General features: G+C 38.8%; 1 protein-coding gene across 21 annotated transcripts in view; it reads left to right on the top strand.

Annotated features, from left to right (window-relative positions):
- RALGAPA1 (Ral GTPase activating protein catalytic subunit alpha 1) overlaps positions 1-25,145 on the top strand; it is a 247,743-nt gene that overhangs the window by 83,220 nt on the left and 139,378 nt on the right. For 13 of the 21 annotated variants that reach the window (XR_010600691.1, XR_010600690.1, XM_065593287.1 and 10 more), the window contains 5 exons: positions 13,144-14,679; positions 16,619-16,743; positions 19,409-19,625; positions 21,407-21,583; positions 24,670-24,822. Coding sequence is in view for 17 of the 21 variants with exons in the window: in XM_065593287.1 (XP_065449359.1) it covers positions 13,144-14,679; positions 16,619-16,743; positions 19,409-19,625; positions 21,407-21,583; positions 24,670-24,822 (2,208 nt within the window). In the remaining 4 variants the exon portion in view is untranslated. The remainder of the gene's footprint in view (positions 1-13,143; positions 14,680-16,618; positions 16,744-19,408; positions 19,626-21,406; positions 21,584-24,669; positions 24,823-25,145) is intronic. The other 8 variants (XR_010600693.1, XR_010600692.1, XM_065593297.1 and 5 more) reach the window with 1 other exon arrangement.

Genomic DNA, 25,145 nt, shown 5'->3' with positions numbered 1-25,145 from the left:
TATACTGGTAGATGAAGCACCAAACACTGCATGCATACATTTGTAATAAAAAGAACAATGCAAGTGACCATGATGTAGTGATAAAGCTCCTTAAAAGAGCCTCTGCATCTTAAAATCAAACAAACAAAAACCACTCTTCTGACTTCAAAACAATTGATGCTTTTTCCTATATCATCCTCCTCTCCCACAAAAATAACGGAGGCTCTAAACTGACTAACGTGCTTGGAACACCATGGGTTTTGTTGTTGTTATAATTAAGTGAACACAAATCACTGTAGATCAGCCTTAGTATTTAAAAAGGGGAAAAGAAGGCTTTTACCCCCCCTCTCTGGTAGTACATCTTGAATTGCGCTGAAAAAAAATTACACCTTCCGGATTCTGTTCTGTGGTGTATAGCATTTGAGAGGTCATTTAAAAAGGAAAGGAAAAATATGCTGAATACTATTCCCCATAATGGAAGGACCCACTCAAAAGTTATTAGCTGCTATCAGAGAATGAAGGCTGCTAATTTGCCTCCTACACATTCTTAGGAGTTATGAATTTGAATACTGATTATCTACTGAATTCCTTTAATGGTGCTCAAAACTGGAGACTGGATTTTCTAAAAATATTACTTTGAAAGATCTTTTTTTCTGCAGCGGGCCTCTTGCTTTAAAAGGACATTTTCTTTGGTATGAAAGTAATAAGTGCAATTATAATTATCTTGAAATCGTCTAATGTTTAAGATAAGCAAGCATTTTTCTACTTTTTTTTCCGAATACACCCAGTGAGTAAGTATTCAGTCTGGCTTGTACTCCATAAAATTAGTTCATTTGAAGCTATTGAGAACTCAATCGTGCCTCTGCCAATAAGCCCTCTGTTAGAGCCAGCATTCCCCCTAGCAGCCTGAGAGGGAAGCTGCAACCCAGTGAGCCAAGGCTCCACACTTCCAGCCCTTTCTTCCCACTTGTTTGGAGGTAGTTGGAGCAGTTTTATAGAGGCTGCATCAGTTGCAGTGCTGTTATCTGTGATGCAGATAGCTGATACAGGAGCATAAGGGGCACAATGTGCCCCCTCCTCAGGGCTGGCTCCAGGCACCAGCGAAGGAAGCAGGTGCTTGGGGCGGCTAACAGAAAGGGGCAGCATGTCCGCGTCTTCGGCGGCGGGTCCCTCAGTCCTTCTCTTCCTCTTTGAGCTGCCGCCGAAGAGGAAGAGAGGGAGTGAAGGACCCGCACCGCCAAATTACCGCTGAAGAATGAAGCGGCGCAATTGAACTGCTGCCGAAGTGCTGCCAATTTTTTTTTTTTTTTTTTTCCCCTTCGCCACTTGGGGCGGCAAAAAAGCTGGAGCCGGCCCTGCCCCTCGTATCCTTATACCACCTTCATGTAGTGCAGGTCACCATTTGGCTGGCCTGAGTTAGTTCATTAAAAGATAATCCTCCTGGCTTTATGCCTTTTCTGTCGTGTGCTCGAGCTGCTATGAGGATACCTGCTCCTATCTTCTAGCATGAAATGGGGAGCAAGAGAAATTAATGTCTATCAGAAATATATGAAAAATGTAGTTCCTGGAACAACACTTTTTTATAATGAAAAGATGGACACCCCTTCATAATATCCGTGAGCTGCAGCTTTACTAAATCACATTTCTGCTTGCTTGATATAATATGATGAATGGTGGAGAATTCTTGATGCTCATTCTGTCTTTCAGTTTTACAAGCTGTTCACCATATTCTTAAGGTTTCAGAGTAGCAGCCGTGTTAGTCTGTATCCGCAAAAAGAACAGGAGTACTTGTGGCACCTTAGAGACTAACAAATTTATTAGAGCTTAAGCTTTCGCATGCATCCGAAGAAGTGGGCTGTAGTCCACGAAAGCTTATGTTCTAATAAATTTGTTAGTCTCTAAGGTGCCACAAGTACTCCTGTTCTTTTTGCATATTCTTAAGGGTTATTCTGTTGAGCCCTGAGGTTCTGTGTTGTCAGGCTCTAGCGTCAGGAACATCAGGCAGTGGGATGGTGGCATGTTTGGTGGATACAAAACGGTTATGTTTAATCACCTGGCAGGTCAATTTTCTCCAAGAACCAACTAAAATTCTAGATTCTGATAACTGAATATTTGTGGCAATTTATATGTCCAACACAGTGTTTCTAGTGATCAAGGGCACAGAATTGGTAACCGGAGTGGGCTTCACATTTAACTTGTGGCATGAAAGCTCTAAATCTCTTTACCTGATAAGATAAGGAAGCAGCAACATAGCCTGCTCTTGAGAGAATGTTAAACATTAATGTTGCAGCATAAATGCCCAGACCAATACCATTAACCTTCTGCATTCTGTCAGTTTAGGCTGATGACTACAGCCAGTCCATGCAGAAGAGCATCTTGGCATCCCTGAACTGTTCTCCCACTAGGGGTGGCTAATTCTTTAATACTCTTGGAAAGACTCCTATAGAGGCTGTATTTGTAGTGACTCTCTCTTCATAAAACCTTAATTTTTGTAAAGTGTTACAGGAAACAAATAGATTAGCAGGTTCATGTTATGGTAAGTAATAGCAATGAATAGAGGCCAAAATTTAAAGATAATCTGAGTGAACAGGGATTTCACATCCCATTACACTTTTCTTTTAGTATTCTTTTCACATGTGCTTGTTCCAGATCCTTAGCATGTTCATAAGACTAAATACATTTCAGAATGCACAGCTAGATAAGCTAGGAAAACACTGCTTTCATGACTGCCCCTTTGTGCAGTGTAGATGGTGAATACATTTTCCTAAAGGTAAGATCCTCTAGTTTTGTATTGGATGGGACTGGCAGAGACTCAAAGCCTTTCCTTAGAACCTCACTTGTTCTAATTTCTACCATGTGAGGGAGGTCCAATGCTGGCTTCAGATTTATTGACATAAAATATTGTCATAGGCCTTTGTATAGGTTTCTAATGCTGTGGGAGAATACTGCCCAATGGAGTAACCAGAGCCAATTGAACTGGATTGGAAAGTACAGCTATACAGAAACCTATGTTGAAAGCTCATTGTCTGGTTTCACTACCTGGCCACTGCTTTTCTCTGTCCTGGAGTTCCACGTGCATTCCAATGTCCGTGTGCATTCTCCCATGTCTCTAAAACTGCCAACCCAGGTGCATGTGGCAAATGCCATATACTGCTAGTATGGGGAGTATCTGACTGGATTAGGCAACTGTAATATCTCATAAGAGAGCCTTACAATGCTAAATTCTGTGGGAGGAGAGTTGCAGATGACTAAAGCCACAAGAGATACCACTTGTGCCGTTGAGTGGGCACTGGAGCCAGTAGCCATACCAAACATCTGATCAGTCCATCCATCCCCTTGCATTGGCTCTGATTCTGACCCCAGGGCAGGGGGACCTAACTTACATTGTCAGCAGTGAGCTGGAAAGCTTATTTCTGCAAAGGAACAGTTTCTCCCTGTTTTTGTTACCTTTGGCTCCCAACCAAAGAAGGCCCCCTCTGTTATGGTTTGTGTGCTCAGATGGCAGTTTTTATACCTCTTCACAGGCTTCAGTCAGCTGGTTCCAGTCCCTCATCATCTCATAACAGTAATGTTGTCTCTGCTTCTCCCTTGTTCTTTCACCTCACCTTCAAGTGTCTTCCAAATTGGGGGTGGGGTGTTCTTCGAGCGCTGGTCCCTATTTGTACTGCGTGTGCATGTGTTCAGTGCATCTGAGTCCAGAAGATTTTTTTGATAGCAATGGCTGCTGTTCTGCATCTGCACAGTCATCTTCCTGGTGCTTCAGACTGAGGGTATAAATGGCAGCATGGACCAACCACCTCTCCAGTTCCTTTCTACTGCCCCTGGTGTGAAACAGAATGGTCCAGCACTTGCTTCCTTCATTGATTTATCTGTAAATATTTGTTATTTTCCTTAGGGTAATAGTTTATACAGGTAGTTGTTCAGTGTTGCTAAATTTGGCGATTATTTCCCCCCCCCCCCCCCCCCCGGAATCCCGGACTTTAAGAACTAAATCTTTTGTCACTGATCCTTCCCAGTTCGGTGACAACCACGTCCAGTCTACTGCATTGGAGAAACTCATGTTCACTCCAAGTGCTCAATTGCCAATCCTTTCCTCCAAGAACCTGCAAGGTATGTGAGTACCAACTGCAGAGGTTCCTAATGGACCAGAACCAGGAGAACCCCTTGTACAATGGGCTGAGGAGCCACAGAGTGCTACGCCAGGCTCTGTAGACTCCATTACTGCTACCAAGAAAGGTGGGTAAAGTCCTCCACCGTCTCTAAGTGGAAACATTAGGGAAGATCCTCTCATAAGCAGAGGGATAAATCTCCATCTGAGCTCTCTCCTAAGAAGGGAACCCCCTTTTATAAGTCCTTGGGGATGGTACCACAGCAGTTCTTTCCGAGCATAGCACTGAAACCCTGGCTCTGAAAAGCAAGACTACCTTGAAACTGGCACAATCGGCTACCCCGCTACTATCCAAAGCACCATTGAAAGAAGAGTATTGGCCGCAACCAGCACAGATAGTATCAGGATTTTTGACTTAGGAGTCCTCATTACCATGATCTCTCATTAAGCTGACTCTGATGGTGCAGGCAGAGAGGAGCACTCATTTCCCCCCTCATTAAGAGAAAAATACAGTGCTCAGCAAGACCTCCTCATCCTGCAGGATTCTAAGTTTTGCCCATTCTTTCAGGCCCTACCATTTTTAGAGACATTGACTTCCACTATTCAGGAGTGGCACAACAGGGGAAGTCCTTCCACCAGACCTTCTATTAATCAAGGTCTCGCTAAACCAACAGTATCGTCAGTGTATGCAGAGATTCGGTCTCTGGTATGCTCTACTAGCAGAGATACTATGAAGTATACAGTACCATCAGCACCGCTCATGGAACACAATCCAAGCAGATGATGCTCCTCATGAATATTGGTGCCAAGGGGGCAGAATTTTTATTTACTCACTCGACTCCAAAATTTGGTGAACCAGGCAGCATCAGAAAGGAACAGACACCAGCCAAACTTCACCCCTTCTGATAAAGAGGCTAAGCATTTGGACTTGTTCAGTAGAAAAGTCTCTTCCTCCACTAGCCTGCAATTCAGAATAGCAAACTATCAGAATGGCCAAACTCAATTTTGTCAACTATAACAAATTCACAGAATTTCAGATAAACTGTCCACTAAGTTCATGTGGGAGTTTAAAGTGCTTATTGAGGAAGAAAAGCTGATTGCGAGATCATTACGGCAGACTGCACTTGCTGTAGCTGACACAGCCTGCCATTCAATGGCCATGGCAGTGGTCATGGGGAGAGCATTGTGGCTTCGGTCTTCTGGGTTCCTGGGAGAGGTCCAATCCACGGTAGAGGGCTTGCCCTTTGAGGAGAACTATCTCATTAGTGAGAAGACAGAAGTCCCTACGCTTACCAAAAAATTATAGGGGAACTCTCCGTTTGCTTGGTGTTTATACACCAGCATCCAAGAGAGTTTTCCATAGGCTGCAACCATACAAGCAAAGACCTACTTTCCAACCATTTTTCCACCACAGACCTTATGAGCTTCCAAGGCAGTGTCAGAGGCTGCAAAGAACTAGACAGACTGCTCCTCTTGATTTTTTTTTTTTTTTTTTTTACCTTCAGAACCCAGCCATCTCTAAGGAAACAATTATGACAAGATTGTCTAGAGGTGTGAACCAACTCTGCTCCTACACTTGTCTTCCTATACCCAATTTGGAGACCATCTAGTCTATTTCTTCAACGACTGGTGGACCAAAACATCCAACAGATGGGTCCTCGACATTGTTCATGCGAGATACATGATACAGTTCCTCTCCCTTCCCCCTTCACAATCTCCATCCCTGTTCCTCTTCAGGGACCACTGTCATGAGGAGATGCTCATTCAGGAAAAAGGTTCCTTCTGCATCTGGGAGCCATAAACTCCTCCTCAATAAGAAGGAAAAGGGTTCTATTCAAGGTATTTCCTGATTTCTCTCCTCCCACCCCCCAAAAAAGAGAGAATTGAAACCTGTCCTAGATCTATGATGACTCACCATCTACATTCAAGCAGTATGTTTCAGAATGGGGATGTTGGCAGCAACAATTCTCTCATTAAACAAAGGAGATAGGGATCTCATGTTGAGAACTGTGAACCAATTTTTATATAGATATCCACTCCATATACAAGAAATTTCTCAGGGTCACTGTAGGTCCAAAACACTATCCCTACAAGGTGCTTCTTTTGGCTTTCCTACAATCCCAAGGGTGTTTACAAAGGTGATGTCAGTCATGGCAGCTCACCTCCAGCACAACAGAATTTCTGTCTTTCCATACCTCGATGATTGGCTGTTGACAGGGAGATCTCATCAAGAGGTCAATTCAGCAACAACAGCTCTACTCAAGCTGCTGCGATCACTGGGCATCTGTGTAAACAAAGAGAAATCCATGTTGGTCTCCACATAGATCAAACTTTATCAGAGTATCACTGAACTCTATCACAGTCAGGGCATATCTCCCAAAGGACAGACTCCTGATCATGAAGGCACTAGTCGCAAAGCTTCAAGCCAGTCCACAGACATTGGTTGGGTCATGTCTTACTCTCTTAGGTCACTTGGCTGCCTGCACATATGTAACACTGTTTTCAAGCCTTCAACTTCTCAGCCTATAAGTCTGGCTCAAGAAAGTATATGTCCCAAGCAGAGACCACATGGAAAAACAGGAATCTATCCCTCACATTATATGAGACTCACTAAATTGGTGGAAAAACAGTTACCAACTGTGTGTATGGAACTCCCATTCGTTCCCTCTCCATATGAGAAAATGCTCATCACAGAAACCTGCTTATTGAGATGGGGCACTCATCTGGGTGAACATATAGCATGCATGAGACATATGGACTCTACAGTTTGGAATTGCAAACAGTCCTCAGAGCTTGCGAAAGGTTTCTTCCATACATAAAAACAGGACATGTTCAAATATAGTCAAACAATATGACAGTATTCTATATCAACAAGCAAGGCGGCATGAAATCCAACCCAGCCATCAATTTGTATAGCAGCCATCATCCTGTGAAATTGGTGAATCAGTCACCACATCATTCTATCAGCAGTGCACCTTTCAGGGATACACAATATTCTTGTGGACAGCCTCAGCAGATTCCTATCTGGGGATCAAGAATTGGAACTACAGAACTGTCTGGTTCAATCGACATTCCAGCAATGCGGACCCTGACATGTGACTTGTTTACAGTTCAGGACAACACAAAATGTAGTACCTGTTGCTTTAGGGGCCCCCAAAGGAGAGACATTTCTACTGCATCAGGGCAGCTGATGTACTGCTCTCCACCCGTCCCACTCTTACTACAAGCACTGAGAAAGATGAAGCATGACGCTTGCCCAAATGCCTGAGCACAGAGTGGAGGAGCAATCAGGGCCTGATCTTGCTGTCCACCATGCCTTACTTATACATGACAGACAGTGAGTCTGGCTAAATTGGCGGTGACAGCTCCTCTGCCCACTTGTTCACAAGGTTGCATATTAGAATGCTAGTAATCTTTTTATCAAAACTTGCTTTCAGCACCACTGGACTTTGAGTTTAAGATTTTCAAAGGACTCTAAGGGAATTGGGTGCCAATCCTATTCATATTGTGTTGGAGTTAGCCACCCAATTCACTTAGAGTCCTTTGAAAATCCACACTTAAGGAAAAGTTTTTGAACACCAGCCAATGTTCGCTAGTTAAGAAGGCTCAAAAGAAATTCTTCCAAAACTGTCACTGCATGTGCACTGTAATGCACTAGCTTTCAGAAAGAAAATGACTAGCTCCAATCCAGCCTCTAAGATCTCACTTTTTCTGGTGGAGGAAAATGTGACATTTCTCCTTGAAAGTCAATCAGCTGACTAACAGACTTGTGGCAAAAATAATAATCTGTATTATACATATAGGACATTTTTACTATGGCTGTAATTATTGAATACAAGTCTGTCATTTCTTCACCTTTCAGGTGCTTCAAAATTGTGCTATAGCTCCATGAATAGAATAGCAGTAAACTTTCCAAATTTAATCCACAAAATAAAAATGAGGATTTGCAGATAGATCCTTGTAGTTAGAAATGTGATCAGTACAGTATACTTAATTTGGAGTCATATCTGCAGTCTCCTATCAAGGAACATTTTTAAAATAATTATAAATGGCTCCATAACCATTTGGGACACTCTGTGATAACTAAAACATACAGGACACTTCAGAGAAGGGAGAGTGAGGCAATGTTATTGATGAGGCAAAGGAAGGAAAGATGCCTGGAAGAAATGGATTTGAAGGTGTTGGGCAGAGAGCAGGCTTACTGAATAGGAAATGGGAAATTTTTCCAAGCATTGGGATGAACAGGCAAAGGCAGCAGTAAATTGCGAGAATAAGGAGGAGCCAGAGGGGGATACTTAATATTGAGCCTTTACAGCTTTCCTCCAAGTTGAGTGCAAAACTCTGATGAACCAGTATTATGACTGAGAATTGAAACGTAGACAAATCTATATTTTTTTTATAATGTCCCATAATTCAACCATACCTCTGCAAATGTTTTATATTTTCTTACTTATCATACAGTCAATCCTAGAAACCTTCAGAATGAAAATATTTGTCTTTAAGAGCTCTAAGATAATAGATAAGAGCCAAAAAATCTGCTTCTTTCTCTCCATCCTCTGAACAAGCCTTCCCTGACTTCTGTGACCCTTTTGCAGGTATTGAAGCAGGAACCCTCCCCATAAATTATGTGGAGAATCTCCTGCTCTTTGCCATTTGATCTCAGAGCATGGATCCACTTCTTGGCTATGTACCTATTCCGTCATGCTCCCCACCAGCTGCTATGAAGTTGTCTGCTTGTCCTGTCTCTCAGCATGAAGGAATGGGTGGGCCCAGCAGATGGGGATAGAGAGGTCAGAGGAAGGAGAGATGTGATTGGGTTGGATTGGAACATCTAAGAGCCCTGAGTTGCAGCCTTTCCTTCCTTTGCCTAACTACAGACTCTCCCTGTCCTGCAACAACCCCCTCCCAGAATCTTAGGAATGGGTCAATCCTGAAGGGTTAAAGTATATTTTTGCATATGTTTTTTACACCACTTGATTCAAAGCCCAACTAGGTGTTTCTGCAGTGCAATTAATAAGAAACCTGTGTATGCTCCCCCCACTCTCTGAATAAATAGTGTCCAAAATTGAATTTATGCCAGTGTGCAACAAGGATGAATTACAGTTGCTGAGGATACCATAATGTTGTATTTCTGAACAAATAATCATAGAAGATTAGGGTTGGAAGAGACCTTAGGATGTCATCTAGTCCAACCCCCTGCTCAAAACAAGACCATCCCTGCTCAACGGGCAGTGATCAATGGCTCCATGTCTAGCTGGGAGACGGTATCAAGCGGAGTGCCCCAAGGGTCGGTCCTGGGGCTGGTTTTGTTCAATATCTTCATTAATGATCTGGAGGATGGCGTGGACTGCACCCTCAGCAAGTTTGCAGATGATACGAAACTGGGAGGAGTGGTAGATACGCTGGAGAGTAGGGATAGGATACAGAGGGACCTAGACAAATTAGAGGATTGGAAAAAAAGAAACCTGATGAGGTTCAACAAGGACAAGTGCAGAGTCCTGCACTTAGGACGGAAGAATCAAATGCACTGCTACAGACTCAGGACCGAGTAGCTAGGCAGCAGTTCTGCAGAAAAGGACCTACGGGTTACAGTGGATGAGAAGCTGGATATGAATCAACAGTGTGCCCTTGTTGCCAAGAAGGCTAACGGCATTTTGGGCTGTATAAGTAGGGGCATTGCCAGCAGATTGAGGGACGTGATCATTTCCCTCTATTCAACATTGGTGAGGCCTCATCTGGAGTACTGTGTCCAGTTTTGGCCCCACAATACATGAAAGATGTGGAAAAATTGGAAAGAATCCAGTGAAGGGCAACAAAAATTATTAGGGGGCTGGAACATATGACTTATGAGGAGAGGCTGAGGGAACTGGGATTATTTAGATTGCAGAAGAGAAGAATGAGGGGAGATTTGATAGCTGCTTTCAACTACCTGAAAGGGGGTTCCAAAGAGGATGGATCTAGACTGTTCTCAGTGGTACCAGATGACAGAACAAGGAGTAATGGTCTCAAGTTGCAGTGGGGGAGGTTTAGGTTGGATATTAGGAAAAACTTTTTCACTAGGAGGGTGGTGAAGCCCTGGAATGGGTTATGTAGGGAGGTAGTGGAATCTCCTTCCTTAGGGGTTTTTAAGGTCAGGCTTGACAAAGCCCTGGCTGGGATGATTTAGTTGGGGATTGGTCCTGCTTTGAGCAGGGGCTTGGACTAGATGACCTCCTGAGGTCCCTTCCAACCCTGATATTCTATTATTCTAACCCCAACTAAATTATCCCAGCCAGGGCTTTGCAAGCCAGGCCTTTAAAACCTCTAAGGATGGAGATTCTACTACCTCCCTAGGTAACCCATTCCAGTGCTTCACCACCCTCTTAGTGAAATAGTTTTTCCTAATATCCAACCTAGACCTCTCCCACTGCAACTCAGATACTTAAAAATTTTGATATTTTTATTATCATTAACTAATGCACTGCTAATCAAAGTGGGGAAGAAAGAGGTAGGGTGATCATATTATGAACAACTGCACTCCTGCTGAGAGAGGAATCTCATTTTAGTCACTCAAGTGGATGCAGCTTATTTTGTGGACAGAGCAGAGCTTGGATGAGTACCAATACCACCTTTTTCTAATTTGCCCCCTGCTTGTCCTCATTAATTGCCTAATCCAAAATCCATTGAAGTCACTGAAGATGCCCATTGATGTCAGTGGGCTCTAGATCAGGCCCAAAGTATTAAGCACATGATAAATTTGTTTAAATTTTTTTATCACAACCACACCCCTCTTCCCCTCCCCCCCCCCCTCCCAAAATTACTTTTAGCATGAAAATATCTACTTTGTTTTTCCACCTCCACCCCACAAATGGATACATTCATATAACTCAGAAATGGCTATATGGAAGTGTACCTAACTTGTCCAAAATATTCACCTTTGGTTGAATAACAAACAAATTTCAGCTCAAAGGTTAAATTGCTCTGCATACAAGCTCCTTAAACGGAGATTTGTAAGGTAACTTCAGGCTCAGTCTTAATTAAATGTTGCTGTCATCGTTTTAGGTGACTGTGAACTAGTAATTCAGAAAATTTTAAAGTGAAGTCTGCCACTTTCTTTAACATAGGATGGTTAATCTTGCAGTAACATGTCAGAGTGTGTCTCGTTAAATTTTTTTGGGGTGGAATATATCCTGGTTTTAAATACATTTTTGCAGTCCTGAAGATAAGACTGTCTTAATTAATTTAACCTTAATTCCTCCATTTTTATGATCAAGTAACCTTGATGGTTGTTAATGTTTCTGGCTTTTAAAAATCTGCAATTAAAAAAACATAACCAGGAAGTGAGTGATTCTAACAAAAATACGGCAGATATTTTTATAATAAAACTGTTACACATTCCATTAAAAATACTGCCTCGAATAGCTGTAATTCCGATCAGGAAACTGATACTATTTGAGCATCTGTAACAGCCATTTGCTATTATCCATTTTTCTGTATCCCACATCACTGATTTGGTACAATATATTGTGTAATGTTAGTGTTTCCTTTAGCATTTTAGGAAATTTGAAGGATGAAGTTATAGTTTCTCAATTCAATGGATTATGTGAAATGGATTGGTGTGATCTCTGCCCATTTGCTGGGGGATATATATTGGGCCTGCAGAAGCCCTGCACTTCAATTAGTACTAACTTTCACTTGTATTAGCAGCCTAAGCAGAGGGGTCAAGAACTAATAATAGAATGGGCATAGAGTGCTTTCTCCTTTCACCCATAACTTTGTTTTTTCTTTTATACTGGTTAACTGTATTAACTATTCTGTGGATGTAAAATTTCAGTTTCTAGGGCTTGTCTACATTACCCGCTGGATCAATGGGCAGCAATCAATCCAGCGGGGATCGATTTATCATTTCTAGTCTAGACGCGATAAATCGACTGACGAGCGGTCTCCCGTCGACTCTGATACTCCACTGCAGTGAGAGGTGCAGGCGGAGTTGACGGGAGAGCATCCGCTGTTGACTTACCTCACGTAGCTGAAGTTGCATAACTTAGATCGATTTCCCCCCCAGTGTAGACCAGGCTTAGGTCTTTTAAAGTTCGTGAGAGTTACCAAACCTAAATTTACTTGAATAAAACTGTTTCGTGGTGGTGGTGGGGTGTTTGTTTGTTTTGTTTTGTTTTTGGTGTGTGGTTTTGGGAGAGAGGGGGAGTAGGTATGGTTGGGTGGGTTTTTTTTGGGGGGGGGGGGGGGGGAGTTAATTTGTGTTGTCTTTTGGTCTGGTCCCAGTCCTGGTCTGGTTTTTTGGCCTCCCAAAATGGGATCTTTTAACAGTTAGTGTGGTAATATCTGTTATCTGTGTATCAGTTATCCCTTTAGTTTTGCATTCTTGAAGACTAGAAATATGTAGAAAAATATCCTTTTAACAATAAAGAATTAAGTTAACTTGTGCTTCATCTATACATGTGTCTCCCAAAGGCCCAAGCTCCTCCACATCATCTCTTTTTAAAACTTAAGCCTTCATGTATGCAATATGTGTTAGATTAAAAAATAAATTACTAGAGACTGATAAATATTAGGTGTCACCCATTTGTACTGAACATTCTTATTTTTCCAGATAACTGCCATGTTCTCCTCTTGAATTATATATTTCTCAAGAGTTTAAAATCCATGGAGAGTTCTGCTGTTGAGATATTACAAGTACCTTTTTTTCCTCTTTTGAACATTAGTTAAAATCATTTTGATTGAATTATTTAACTTATTGGCACAGCTCTAGCTTTAACTGTACTTCCAAATGTTCCATGATCTCACTGTCCATTTCCATGCATGTTAACGTTTAAGCTGTGTTCTGATGGTCTAACTCATTTATATCATATTGTGTATGGATATTGTGTGTATTTTTAACAACATTTAATATTGGATAAAATATATTTGTACTTAAGAAACCCGCTCTTCTGCTCTCTTCTGTTTGTTTGTTTGTTTTTAAAGCATATCATTAGGATATAGCAGTGAATAATGATGATAATAATAATAATCTTTATAGACTTACCTTGTGCACATTACCTATAATTTTTTTTCTACAGATATTGATGATACTCAAATTCTTCCACGTCCATCTCGAGTCAGACATTTTTCACAGAGCGAGGACACTCCAAGCGAAGTTTTTGGTGCACTGAATGAGGAACAGCCACTGCCAAGAAGCAGCAGCACATCTGACATCCTGGAACCATTCACAGTTGAACGAGCCAAAGGTGCAGTTCCTGTCATTGACAGTTCATCCCATCATGCGCCAAGCTTACAGAGTTCCACTGAGACCTCTTCAATATATAGATCCACTGAAAGTCATATTACTGATACGAATAGCAGAGAGTCCTCCTTGGAAGTTGGGGATAGTATTTATGACCATCTCTGTCATTTGATAGGGCCAGTAGATCTTGCAAATACATCCTTTGAACAAAGCCAGTATGTTGACCTTGAAGGTGAAGATGATCTTCTTTCCTCTCTGAGAGAATATCTTAAGGAAAAAGAAGAACCTTGCAGTCACTATGAGATAGATAAATTTGAGGCTTCTCCTCCTGAAGTCGATACAACAGAAAATAGAAATGGTAGTTCACCACTGGATGAATTAGAGTATAGAGATCAGACTGTTAAATATGCAAGTAGCAACACTGTTGCCGAAAGAGCTGAACATGTAGAACAAAACCAAAGTGGCTTTATAAGTAATATTGCACCTACCCAGGTAGACAGTTTTACAAGAAATCAAGCGATCGATAAAGCCAAACAATTAAATATTGATAAACAAAATGAAAGTTTATTTGAGCATGGGTCAAGTAGCCCTGATAACAAAGAAAGGAAGAGATACCTGTACAGACAAACAGCCACTGAAGTTGATGTAGATGTAGCTGTGGAAGTAGCTTTAGCTGAAAAGCCTAGAAGTGCCCAGTTTAATGAAAAAATAACCTACACACATGTTATGCATGCAAAGAAAGTTCTACCTAAAGCATCATTTAACCCTGAGATGCCTCACGCTACAGGCAAACTTTTACCAACTAAAAGGAGTATCTCTGAAACAGTAACCCATAAGGCCAAAATCATGAAAATAACTGCTAAGAAACGAAATAGTGTTCATGTTACTTTTAGACCATCTACTGAGTCTGTTCAATTTTATAACCCTTTAGAAAACAAAGAGGCCCCCTGGAGGGCAAGACTTCGTAAACTCGGTGGCTTCAGTAGTGGTAGCGGTAGTGGCAACACAAGCACCAGCTCATCTGCTGTCTTGGAGCTAGTCAGACCAGGAGTATATAGACCTCTAGATGCAGCCAATGCAGCTTCAGTTAGTAGTAAACAGACTAAGGAATCCACAGAAGCTCAAACACCCATTTTGCAGAAAGAAGGTATTGCAGCTAATCAGTTGCATAATCGTAGTGCACCTAGGTCATCAGGTCAGGAGTCAGGACTACAGCAGGGCTCCCTGGGTGGTGTTTATAAAACTGTTGTACATGCTCTTTCGAAGCCGAAGGCAAATGTTTCCCCACAGAGGCAGAACAGAATACCAGCAGAGGCTCCACTGAGGGATCTGTACAGTCATGTAATGGGCTATTTTGGAAGGAAAGCTGCAGGTGAGCACTAACAGTGTGCACAGTGCAAAAGGAGAAAGGCAGCACCAGTTTGGCTTAATGCAACTGAAGCAAGCTCTTATAAGCAATCAAAAGGCTTTGGGATGATCACTGCTTTCCCTGTTTGGTTATGCATGCGCCTTTAGCCAGCTGAAATTTTCCCCAGCATAAGTTATGTTTTACATACTTTAAATTACTAATTTCCCTTTTAAAGATACTTAGTTGAACCTCTTTGCTGCTGAAGAGCATCAAGTTAGGGAAGAGGAAGAGACAGTAAATGACCTACCAAGGGATCAAATGCAAGTCTCCCTGCATCATAGCCTACACTAGAGGGCTTTGAAATTCAGCCTACTGTATGGCTTTCAGATATATATATATATTTTTATTTCAAGTGGAATAGTAAGTCCTGGTACCTATTGTTTGTCTGTCTGGTAAAAAGACTCGGCTATCGGCTAAAATTGCTAGTTCATTTAGTATGTTTTCTTCCTCCTCCTCCTTCTCTCCTCCAAAACAAAAAATTCTCCCAAAATTAGGCTTTGAAGTTGAGACTTGGCTTTTAATCAATTATGTAACACATACAGAATATTTTTAACATTAAATAAAACAGAGAAATTTCTTCTTATTTGGATGGTTTCATTAGAACAATCCAATGTGGCTTTAGTAATTTTTTGTTTGAACCATTTCAAAACATGCTTTAGGCCTTTCTGTATGCATTCACTGAAGTGGATGCAGTTACACCTTGGCAATCTCTATCATTGCTTTCTTTTTCTTTGGATCATGGATGTGCATAAAGGTCTCATGTAGTCCTTCTTCAGCTAAATATGGGACCTCTGTGGACTGATCAAACAGAACAAGGCTATTGTTCTAATATTCATCATCTTAGTTCACAACTTAAATAACTTTAAATGAACAATAAATTAACTTTCAGCAGTAAGGTAGGTTTTCCTTTTTACACTGTTATGCTAGCATGATTAACAGAATGTTCTGTCATGCATCCTGCATTGAGATGTTAATGCCACCTGAGGGCAGTCTTTGTAGGCATAGCACAATAACAATCTGGGCAGTGGTACTAGTATCATAATGTCTCAGAAAAAAGATTCTTTCTATATCATTTGTTTTAACATATTTTATGTAGTTTCTCCAAGATAAACCGTTTACATTTGCAAAAGTATTGAGACACAAATTATTTTGAAATATCATTTTATTTGAAATTTTGATATTAAGGTCTTACGTTAAATTCATATAATTTTCACTGTAGTCTCCTGAGGGATAATTTTTATCTAAGAATATGAATTTGAACAAATTGCAACCTTAAAGGCTAAAATGCTATAATTAGTTGCAACATTCATAGTATAATTAAGGCAATGTAATTCTATAAAATGTGGAAACTAAAAGAAATTAATTAGTTGTTCATAAATCACTGACCATTTAAAGAGTTTTTTGAGTTTGTATTCCATGTTGCACCATATATTATTTTTTATTACATAAGATTTTATTTGCAAGTATACTAACTGTATACAGTACTACATTGACATTTATCATATTTCTTTATCTAGTGTACTTTCTTCTCCAGCATTGTTCCTCATTAGAAATAATAAAAATTCTTATGATTTGTATTTTTTTTGTGATGTGGAGGAAGGGAGGAGGGATATATGCTGTATCCTTAAAGCAAGCATTAACAACTTTGAGTAGTGCTTATCTGTAAGCTTTCTTGCTCTTTAAGGTTATACTGGAAATTGACTAACACCCGCTTAGTGGGGAGGAAAAAGGAAATTTACTAATTCTTAAAACTGAATCTATTCAAGAGGAGAAAACTCTTAAATGCATGTTTGGGAAGTAATTTTTTTTTTTACTGACCTAGGTTTCTTGATTTGACTTCTGTTTTTTAAAATGTATTTTTAAAAGTATCCCTTACTATATGTAGTCATTCATTTGCTTTTAGTCAATAGAGAGGACATGAGTCAAAAGCTGAACCCTCTTGCTAGCGATATTGGCAGTAGCAATACAAATGTTCCTGACCTCATGGATGAGTTTATAGCTGAGAGACTCCGCAGTGGTAGTGCATTGGTAAGCTTTTATGACTTTTTTTGCATGTAAAAACAATATGCAAATACATTTATAAAATTATTGCTCTAGTTACAGAAATATTTTATTCTGGATTTTAAGAACCAGAAATACATTATTTGAATATTACTGCCCATTAGATTGTAAATCTGTTTGTCATGTTGCGTGTATATTATGTCACACACCATGACTTAAAAAACAGGATTTACAATCTAATGGGCAGTGACATAATATTCACACACCATTTTATGCTAAAATTCTTCATTCTTGATCCTGCAAACAATGTCACTTCACGCAAATTAGTATTCTATTGCATCGTCTCTTTGGGTTGAATGGCACCAATCCTGAGCATAGTTACTTGTATGCATAAGTGTTTGCATGATCAAAGCCTGAATGTGTGTATTAATATACACAGTGTGGTATTGTATATTGTTCTGTGAAGGTGTATTTACTGGCACAATCTAGAAAACTAAATATTTTTAAATGGTGTGTAGTTTGCCTTCGCTTCTTTTCTTTTCACTTCTGCTTATCAAGATATTTTTGTATCAATAGCTTTCTGCTCTAGAGCCTGACTTTTTCACTCTTGCCATTTTTGATCAGTAATGCCATGTTTGAGATGTCCTCATTCATAATCATGTAAGCAATTCTGTATTACAAGCATTGGATTGAGTTATCACTGAATGATTATGAAAAGAGGCAGCTGATTGGAGAAGATAAATGTTTTGTTAATTGGCAGCGATGGGAAAGGAAAAATATAAAATTACTGTTTTATTGCAAGTTTTTCTGTCAACGAAGAGACTGAATGGGAAGCAATTTAAATTTATTATTTCAAACTTAATGATCACTCCAATTTTGTGTGGCTAGCAAATTCCTTTTCAGTAGGTTGTAGATGTATCCAATGCCGTTCTAAGGTTTGCTCACATATAAAGTTTTCAAAGAGTAGTTGGGGTACTTAATAGCATGGGGTAAAGGAGGAACAATTTCCATGTAGTTAGTTCGGATTGATTTATCTTCATATCTGATGAATGATAGATAAGTGGCAAGTGATTTGCCTTAAATGTCTGTTCAAATGCTGGGTTTTTTCTCCTTCAAAGGTACATCCCATGTTTATCAGATTTGAACTGTTGGTGCACAATATATTGCATAGTCCCAATACAGCCTACAGCATGTATAGAACAAATTGCCAATCCTTTATCTTGTTGCCATGTTCCATTATTCAATTCCAAAACCACTGAATTTTTGGCCAATCTTAGTGTGTATTTAAAGATGTCTTTTTTTTTTTTTTTTTTTTTTAGATTACACCATTCAAAATCATTTGACTCAGATGTTACTTATGCTCCTCGTTCTTAGAAAAGATCTGGTTCTTTCTCTATATGATTCAAAGTTGAATATCATGTGTTGTTACTAAGGAATGAATAACTTTCTACTCATAAAATCAAATTAACCCTTACTATAAAATGGAAAATGTTAACTGAATTATATCAAAGTCATAAACTCAGTCTATAGTTTTGGTAAATCAATTTATTCCCAACAAAACAGAAATAGACACAAAGGTGAAACCTGTAATTAAGATTAGATAATAGGGAAAGGACAAAGGAAAGAACAGATCAGGTCTAGTGTTTAAAAAACAAAAAAAAATCCTCTCACCGGTTACCTTTAGTCTTTTAACTTTTAGTTCATAGAAAAGTTCAGGATGTTTCATAAAAAAGCTTTTCCAGATTTTTTGAGTTCTCCATCCTCACCCAAATAGTCCTAACTTGTTAAAGGGGCAATTGTGAGAGTCCAGGAACACACACACAAGGCTTCGAACACTTCAGTCTTTTCTGGGTAAGAAAGGATCTGTAGGTTCCATCGTCACAATACATTGAATAGGTATTCAAGTGAATATTGAGTATTATGTTTAGTGTCTAGGGAATTAAGATATACATAGCATTTGACTCTTGGTGCATATTGAGATTCTGCTTTCAGTTTTGTAGGCTGCAAGTCAAAATTTGTCAAGATTGTTTTATGGAGTTTTTTCTCACAAATACTTAATGAAAGCTAAGGTTGAAAAATTTGTTTAGTATTTTGGAGATAATTTTCAAAATATTCTCTCTCCATATTCTCTGCATCTCTCTAGTTTTAACAAATGTTTCACATATTGGCCTCATTCCCAGTCTTTTGAAGTGCATGCACATTTGTTTGTTCCCTGTTTTTGATGCGCAAAAAGCCCAATGCACAGGTGTGAGTAAGGGATTTGTGTGCACAATGTTATATGCATGTGCAAGATCGACATTTATTACTGGCTCATTGGGTTTTTTGCACACACAACTTAGGCACGTGAAAAGTTCACAAAATGTAGGCCCTAGAATTCTCTGCACTGAGCATTTTTTTGATACAGCTTTAAATACTGGACGAATGGGTTCAATTATTTTTTAATTATTTTAATAAAGGAGGTAATTTCTAATTAAAACACTGTAACTTGTATCCTTTCAATAAACTAAGTGCATTTTACAAAAAAAATACTTTAGGTATTATGATGTATATAGATTTTTTTTTAGACATTTTGAATTTGGTTATTTGTGAACTATTTCCCTGAATATTGACATTTGTAAATGTGTGATAACTGCTTGCTGTGAATAAGGAAACTATTAGATTGTAAAATACTTTATAATTCTTCAATTTTTAGAATGTGACAAGAAGAGGGAGCAGTCCTGGCAGCCTGGAAGTTCCAAAAGACCTTCCTGATATATTGAACAAGCAGAGCCAAATGCGCCCTATAGATGATCCAGGTGTGCCTTCTGAATGGACGTCTCCTGCCAGTGCAGGAAGCAGTGACCTGATCAGTTCAGATAGCCATTCTGACTCATTCAGTGCTTTCCAGTATGATGGCCACAAATTTGAAAGCAAGTATATTTTTCCAAAAGTAGTAAAGTTGTTTTTATCTATGCGTATTAATTTCCATTTTTAAATAGGTTGTATACAGCTGTCTCATGAACAGGATTTCATATGAACATCCCATTGATGTTATCAGTAGTTTAGTTAGTGGAGTAATATAGTTCTTGAAAGATGCAGTAATTCTTATTAAAATAGCTTTATTCACTATTTGTATTGTAGTAGAGCCCAAAGCAGAAATGGGGCCTTACTGTGTAATGTGTTGAACAACCACACCACACAACATACCTAGGAAGATATGGTCCCTACACTGAGGAATGTCTTCATGCATTCATTTTGGAAGTCTTTTTTACTTCCTTGAAACATCAGTTTAAATATAAAAAAGTAAAAACCTTTCTTAATATACAATCTTTTTGACTATGTAGTTAGGAATAAGAACGAGGAGTCCTTGTGGCACCTTAGAGACTAACAAATTGATTTGGACATAAGCTTTCATGGGCTAAACCCACTTCATCGGATGCATGCAGTGAAATAGTGAAGCAAAATACTACCTGATAAGAGACAGCCAATTTATTAAACCATTTTTCTTTGAATTTTTTTTATTCATGCAACTCCCATTCTTGTTAATGGGAAGAGGCTACAAGTGTCACTGAGGACACACCTTGTACAACCGAGAAGTGATGGGTTTTCTTTGGAAAATCTATATAAAATGTAGGAATTATTTACTTTAGAAGTTAAATCACTACCCAGATAAAACCTGTGCTTTCTTACTGGTGTAATTTGTAAAGTGTAAAAAAGCCAAAAAAAAAGGAGTGAGAACTAAAAATTACAAAAAGAGACTATGAATCTCAGTAATGATTGAACCTGGTGATGTTCTAAACAAAAAGAGACCTCAACCATGTTTGTAGCTGTTTCCATCACTTTACACTGACTCAACAGATATTGTAGGCTTCAGAGCGACACGTGGAATGACAATCCTGGAATCTTACTATATAGCCTTAACTATAGCAGAGCGACAAAAGCTACATTGGCTAAACTGATTTGAGCATGAAATTTTGTCTTTAGTGTTATAATCTCAAAGCTGTCAAATCTAAAACTCAGGATATAAAACAATCAATTTAGTACTATTTGCAGAAAACTGTCATTTTCCATAATATTCTCAATTAAAGTTGATACTTAGATGTTTTCTTTTAGGCACCCTAGGGCTTGTTTACATGGAGACTTAGTGCTCGGCAAGCTAGGATGTAATTCTACATCGCACTAGCATGCTGTTTAGACCATTCTGTGATGCCCTAAAATTTCTGTAGTGCTTCAAAGTACACTGTGGAACTTGTAGTACACAGTAGCAGAATCCACATGGCCAGTTAGCACTTGGCAAACTGGTGTGGCAAATATTCACACCTTAGTTTGCTGCACACTGTCTCCATGTAGACAAGCCCTCAGTGTTGAGAGCAGATTCCATAATTTGTGCATTATATTATACCTAAATGATGAGAATGAAGTAAAAATATTTGACCTTGCCAACTAAATAGAATGCAGAATATGCAATAGCAGTGTGTTTTGCATAACTCAGTTTTGTGACTGAAACTGGAGAAGCATTTGAAATAGTAAATGGTTTCCTACTTAAATGTTGGTTTTGGAGTAATTTGCTTGAGCAGTTTATTGTTAACATAAAGGGGTGTATACATTTTTACACGGACCATTTTGGAAGTGTCTTTGGTTGGCAATGTTCTTTAAGTTCGTGTTCATCAACAATGGTATAATTAACCACGTAGCTCTTTCCTTACTATAGGTTTCAGTTTTGGCACTGATGCTGGGACACCAGCTTCCACTGAGATTGATGCAATTTCAGGACATCAGCAGAGTGCCGAGGAACAGGAAGTGGCTAGTCTAACTACACTCCACATTGATTCTGAAACAAGCAGTCTTAACCAGCAACCATTGTCTGCTGAAGCTGCAACTATTACTGGTAAAGTAGTTGTAAAAATAAATAGATTTTAATTTCAAATATTTTCCCATTCATGCTGAAGAATACAGGTAGCAACTTTGCAATTAATATATTTTCTGTGTACAGTGATATTTGGAATTCAGGTATTGTGTTAATTGAAATCCTTATGAAAACTGAGTGAAATAACCTGACTAGGAAAAACTTCCTGTTGACTTACATGATCAGCAGATATTGACATAGAGTGCTAAGTATATGTTTAGTCTTTTCTGGAAAAATTTACAGATTTATCATGTGGAAAACTGTGAGTACATAATATACTGTATCTCATTGATGAAGTGTTACCAACTATTTTTATCATTACTAGAAAAACAACTAATTTTTTTTATATAAATAACTCTTTAAAGTACTCTGGTATACAGTACTTTTTCAGATCAACTTACAGCTACATCATGGGATGCCTGAGACATTCCTACCTCTTATGTTCTCTCAGGGTGTTCTGTTATAGAGCTTGATGCTTTTGATATGTAAAACATCAACATGTGCACCATACAATCCATGTTCACTTGAATGTTGAGTTATTAGATTTTTTTTCTTCTCCCCACCCTTTTTAACATGGTAAAAATCAACCTCTTGAGAACTAGATTGTGGAAAGAATCTTCTCCAAGGCACATCCTGAGGAAGTGTCTGAGTTTACTAGGGCCAGGATTTATGGATTCCATAGCCAGTTTCACATCCCTTGTTCTCTAGCTGTTTTGTATAATGCTGTGGCAGTTGCAACCCAAGGATCAAACATGCTTGCTACTTTGAAGTTTCATCTTTGCAACAGAACATCTGTACCCTGGGCTGTGGGGGTCTATAACAAATCAAACTCCTGCATTTTGAGACATATTGAAGACATCTCTACTTGTGGCAGATGAGCCATAGAAATACTCTGTTCCTTTCCTGAAGCTGTCTTTATACTCAGAGAAGCATGGTACTAGCTTCCTTTAGACATTTTTTTTAGTCCCCTCCATATTTATAAACTGTAGTGGCTTTGTTCAGTTGTACTCTTGCTGTCTTAATTCTTTCTTTGGCATGGAAGTGTTAAGAGGATTAATCTTACTGCCCTAGTTTCCTTCAAATTGTTGACATTTTGGATATTGTTTGTTGAGCCAACATTTCAGGGATAGGCAATTTTTGTTTGGCAAAGATACTTATTTTTGTTAATTATTTAGCTCTGCTTTCCAGTTTCTTAGTGGGAAATTTTCTTGCTGGAGTATTAACAGGAAATGAATGAGTTTGTCTATCACTGTTCATTCAGTAGCATTAGAGCAAAGTGATTCTGCAGTACGCTTTGTAAGAATTAGAGGCAACTGTGATGGAGTATCCTTTAGTTTTCTCAAAAGAACTCAGTAGCTTATCACATTCTGCATAATTAGTCTGCCCTTTCCTTTCCAACTCCTATACAGAATTGTTTTGGTCACTATATCTTTCTATGTGGAGAGAGCAGAAAACAGGAGAAGAAATAAAATAAACTTTATTTTAAGAGGTTTTAAATACAGTACTTGATGTACTCTCTTCCCCATGCCTCCCTCACCCTTAAAATAAGTATTTTCTGCTTCTGTGTGGAAAGGAGTAAATAATGTCCTTTTGGAGAAGTCCTGGAACTTCTTAGCCTGAAATGTGCATTTTAAATAAGGCCTGAGGAAAAGATGGAGAACAAGCAACCAGTAGCTAATAAAAATCCTTTACCTTTTAACTACCAGAGGGAAACAGTATGCTGTGTTGCAGAGCAGTGCTGAAAGGGGGGAAAGTACTTCCCCAGGATATATTGGTGGTGGTTTTCAGATTTTTTTTTTTTATTTGGTGTCCACTTTCGTGAACTGCTACTATCTTTTTATTATAATGGCACTAATTACAATTCCATATTTAAGGTTGTGTTGAGTTTTTCACTTGAATCAGGATAGAAATCCCTGTATTTCACAGTTGAGCAATTTAATTTAGTTTCCTTATTTACCATAATTACTGTTCAGACAACAATTGAATTTACTTTAATGCTTTCTGGATATTATAAATCTAACTTTTAAAGAGAGAACAATTAATTAAAAATCATTGTTTTGCAAGTTAGTCTTAATAGCCTTACCATTTTGTTTTGTTTTGTTTTTTTGTTCTTGTAGCTAAATTAGTTGCTTTTGGAACTTCACATACCTACATGTTGATCATGACATCTCAAATATAGGCTACATTTGTCTAAATTTTAAAAATCAGACTTTCAACATTTTCATGGTAACAAGTTTATTTATGCTTAGGTAAGCTAGGGGTTAAATCACATATCTCCCATGTTCTCTGCTACTTAACAAAGCTGCCTGAGCTCGGCTGCTTATGGGGATCTCCAGCTAGCTCCTGACTCAAAGGCAAGGTGAACTGTGAGGCAAGAGAAGCAGAACCAGAGAACCGAAACACATCAGACACCTGCTCTCCTTTCCCAGGCCTGTCGGTAGTGGAGACCTGACAAGGATACCAAGAAATAATAAAACATCAGGAGATGTCTTTGCAGCATGGCTCCCCAGCACTGAATTTTACTTCCCTTGGTAGTTGAAGGAATAAGAATTTTCATTTAGCTACAGTTTGCTTGTTCTTTGTATTTTCTCTGGCCCTATTTTTCACATTCAGGGATTTGGACACCAATTAAATCATATGACTTAAGCATATATGTAAAATCTATACCTATTCAGAAAAATAATCACTTCAGTGAGACTTAAACACATGCCTAAATGCTTTTACTGAATTGGGATCTTGGTGAAGGAAGGTGGGAAGAAACTTGTTTGGTTGAAAACACTGAAAGTATTGTCAGAGAGAATAAATACTCTAAAACGATTTGTACTTAATGTAGACATTTGTCAATTAATCCATGAACACGTTTTGGTATCAGTTTATCACTTGACTGATGACTTCTTTCACAGCACTATTCACATGGACATCTGCTTGTGGTGTATATCTTCTTGGCCAGATTTGATTATTAAAAAAAAGCTCAGGGTTTTTTTTAATGTTATGTTTAGAAAACTTTTCAGAAGTTCAAAGAAATAGAAAAGATTTTTAAGGTAACTTTTAAAAAATTGCATTTACAGGCTCTGAAAGTGCTTCTCCAATCCAATCTGCTCTTGGATCCCGATCACAGACACCTTCTCCTGCCACTCTGAATGCAGATCATATTGAGCAGAAGGATCTGCAGCTGGATGAGAAGCTCCACCACTCGGTTTTACAGACGCCAGATGACCTAGGCAATATCTGGAATAGAAAACTTTAAAATTGTTCTTTCTTTCTTTTTCAATGCAATATAATTAATAGCTAGTATTCCTTTAGTATGGAACAGTCTCATACAAGGCTTTTATATTAATTTACATTGACAGATTTTGAAACTTTTGAATGAAAATAATTTCCTTAAAGTTACAGAAAGCCCTGTGTTTTTTGTGTACCACTGCAGGTGCTTATCAGTGGATTATTTGGATTATCAGTCCAAAAAACCTTTTAATTGTTCTTTTTATGTTTAAAATCACAACAATTTAATGTAATGTTCAGTATTGTCCAGAACTGCATCATCACT

This window comes from Chrysemys picta, chromosome 4, assembly GCF_011386835.1.
Source record: "Chrysemys picta bellii isolate R12L10 chromosome 4, ASM1138683v2, whole genome shotgun sequence".
Lineage (NCBI taxonomy): Eukaryota > Metazoa > Chordata > Testudines > Emydidae > Chrysemys > Chrysemys picta.
This window is presented reverse-complemented; position numbering and strand designations above follow the sequence as displayed.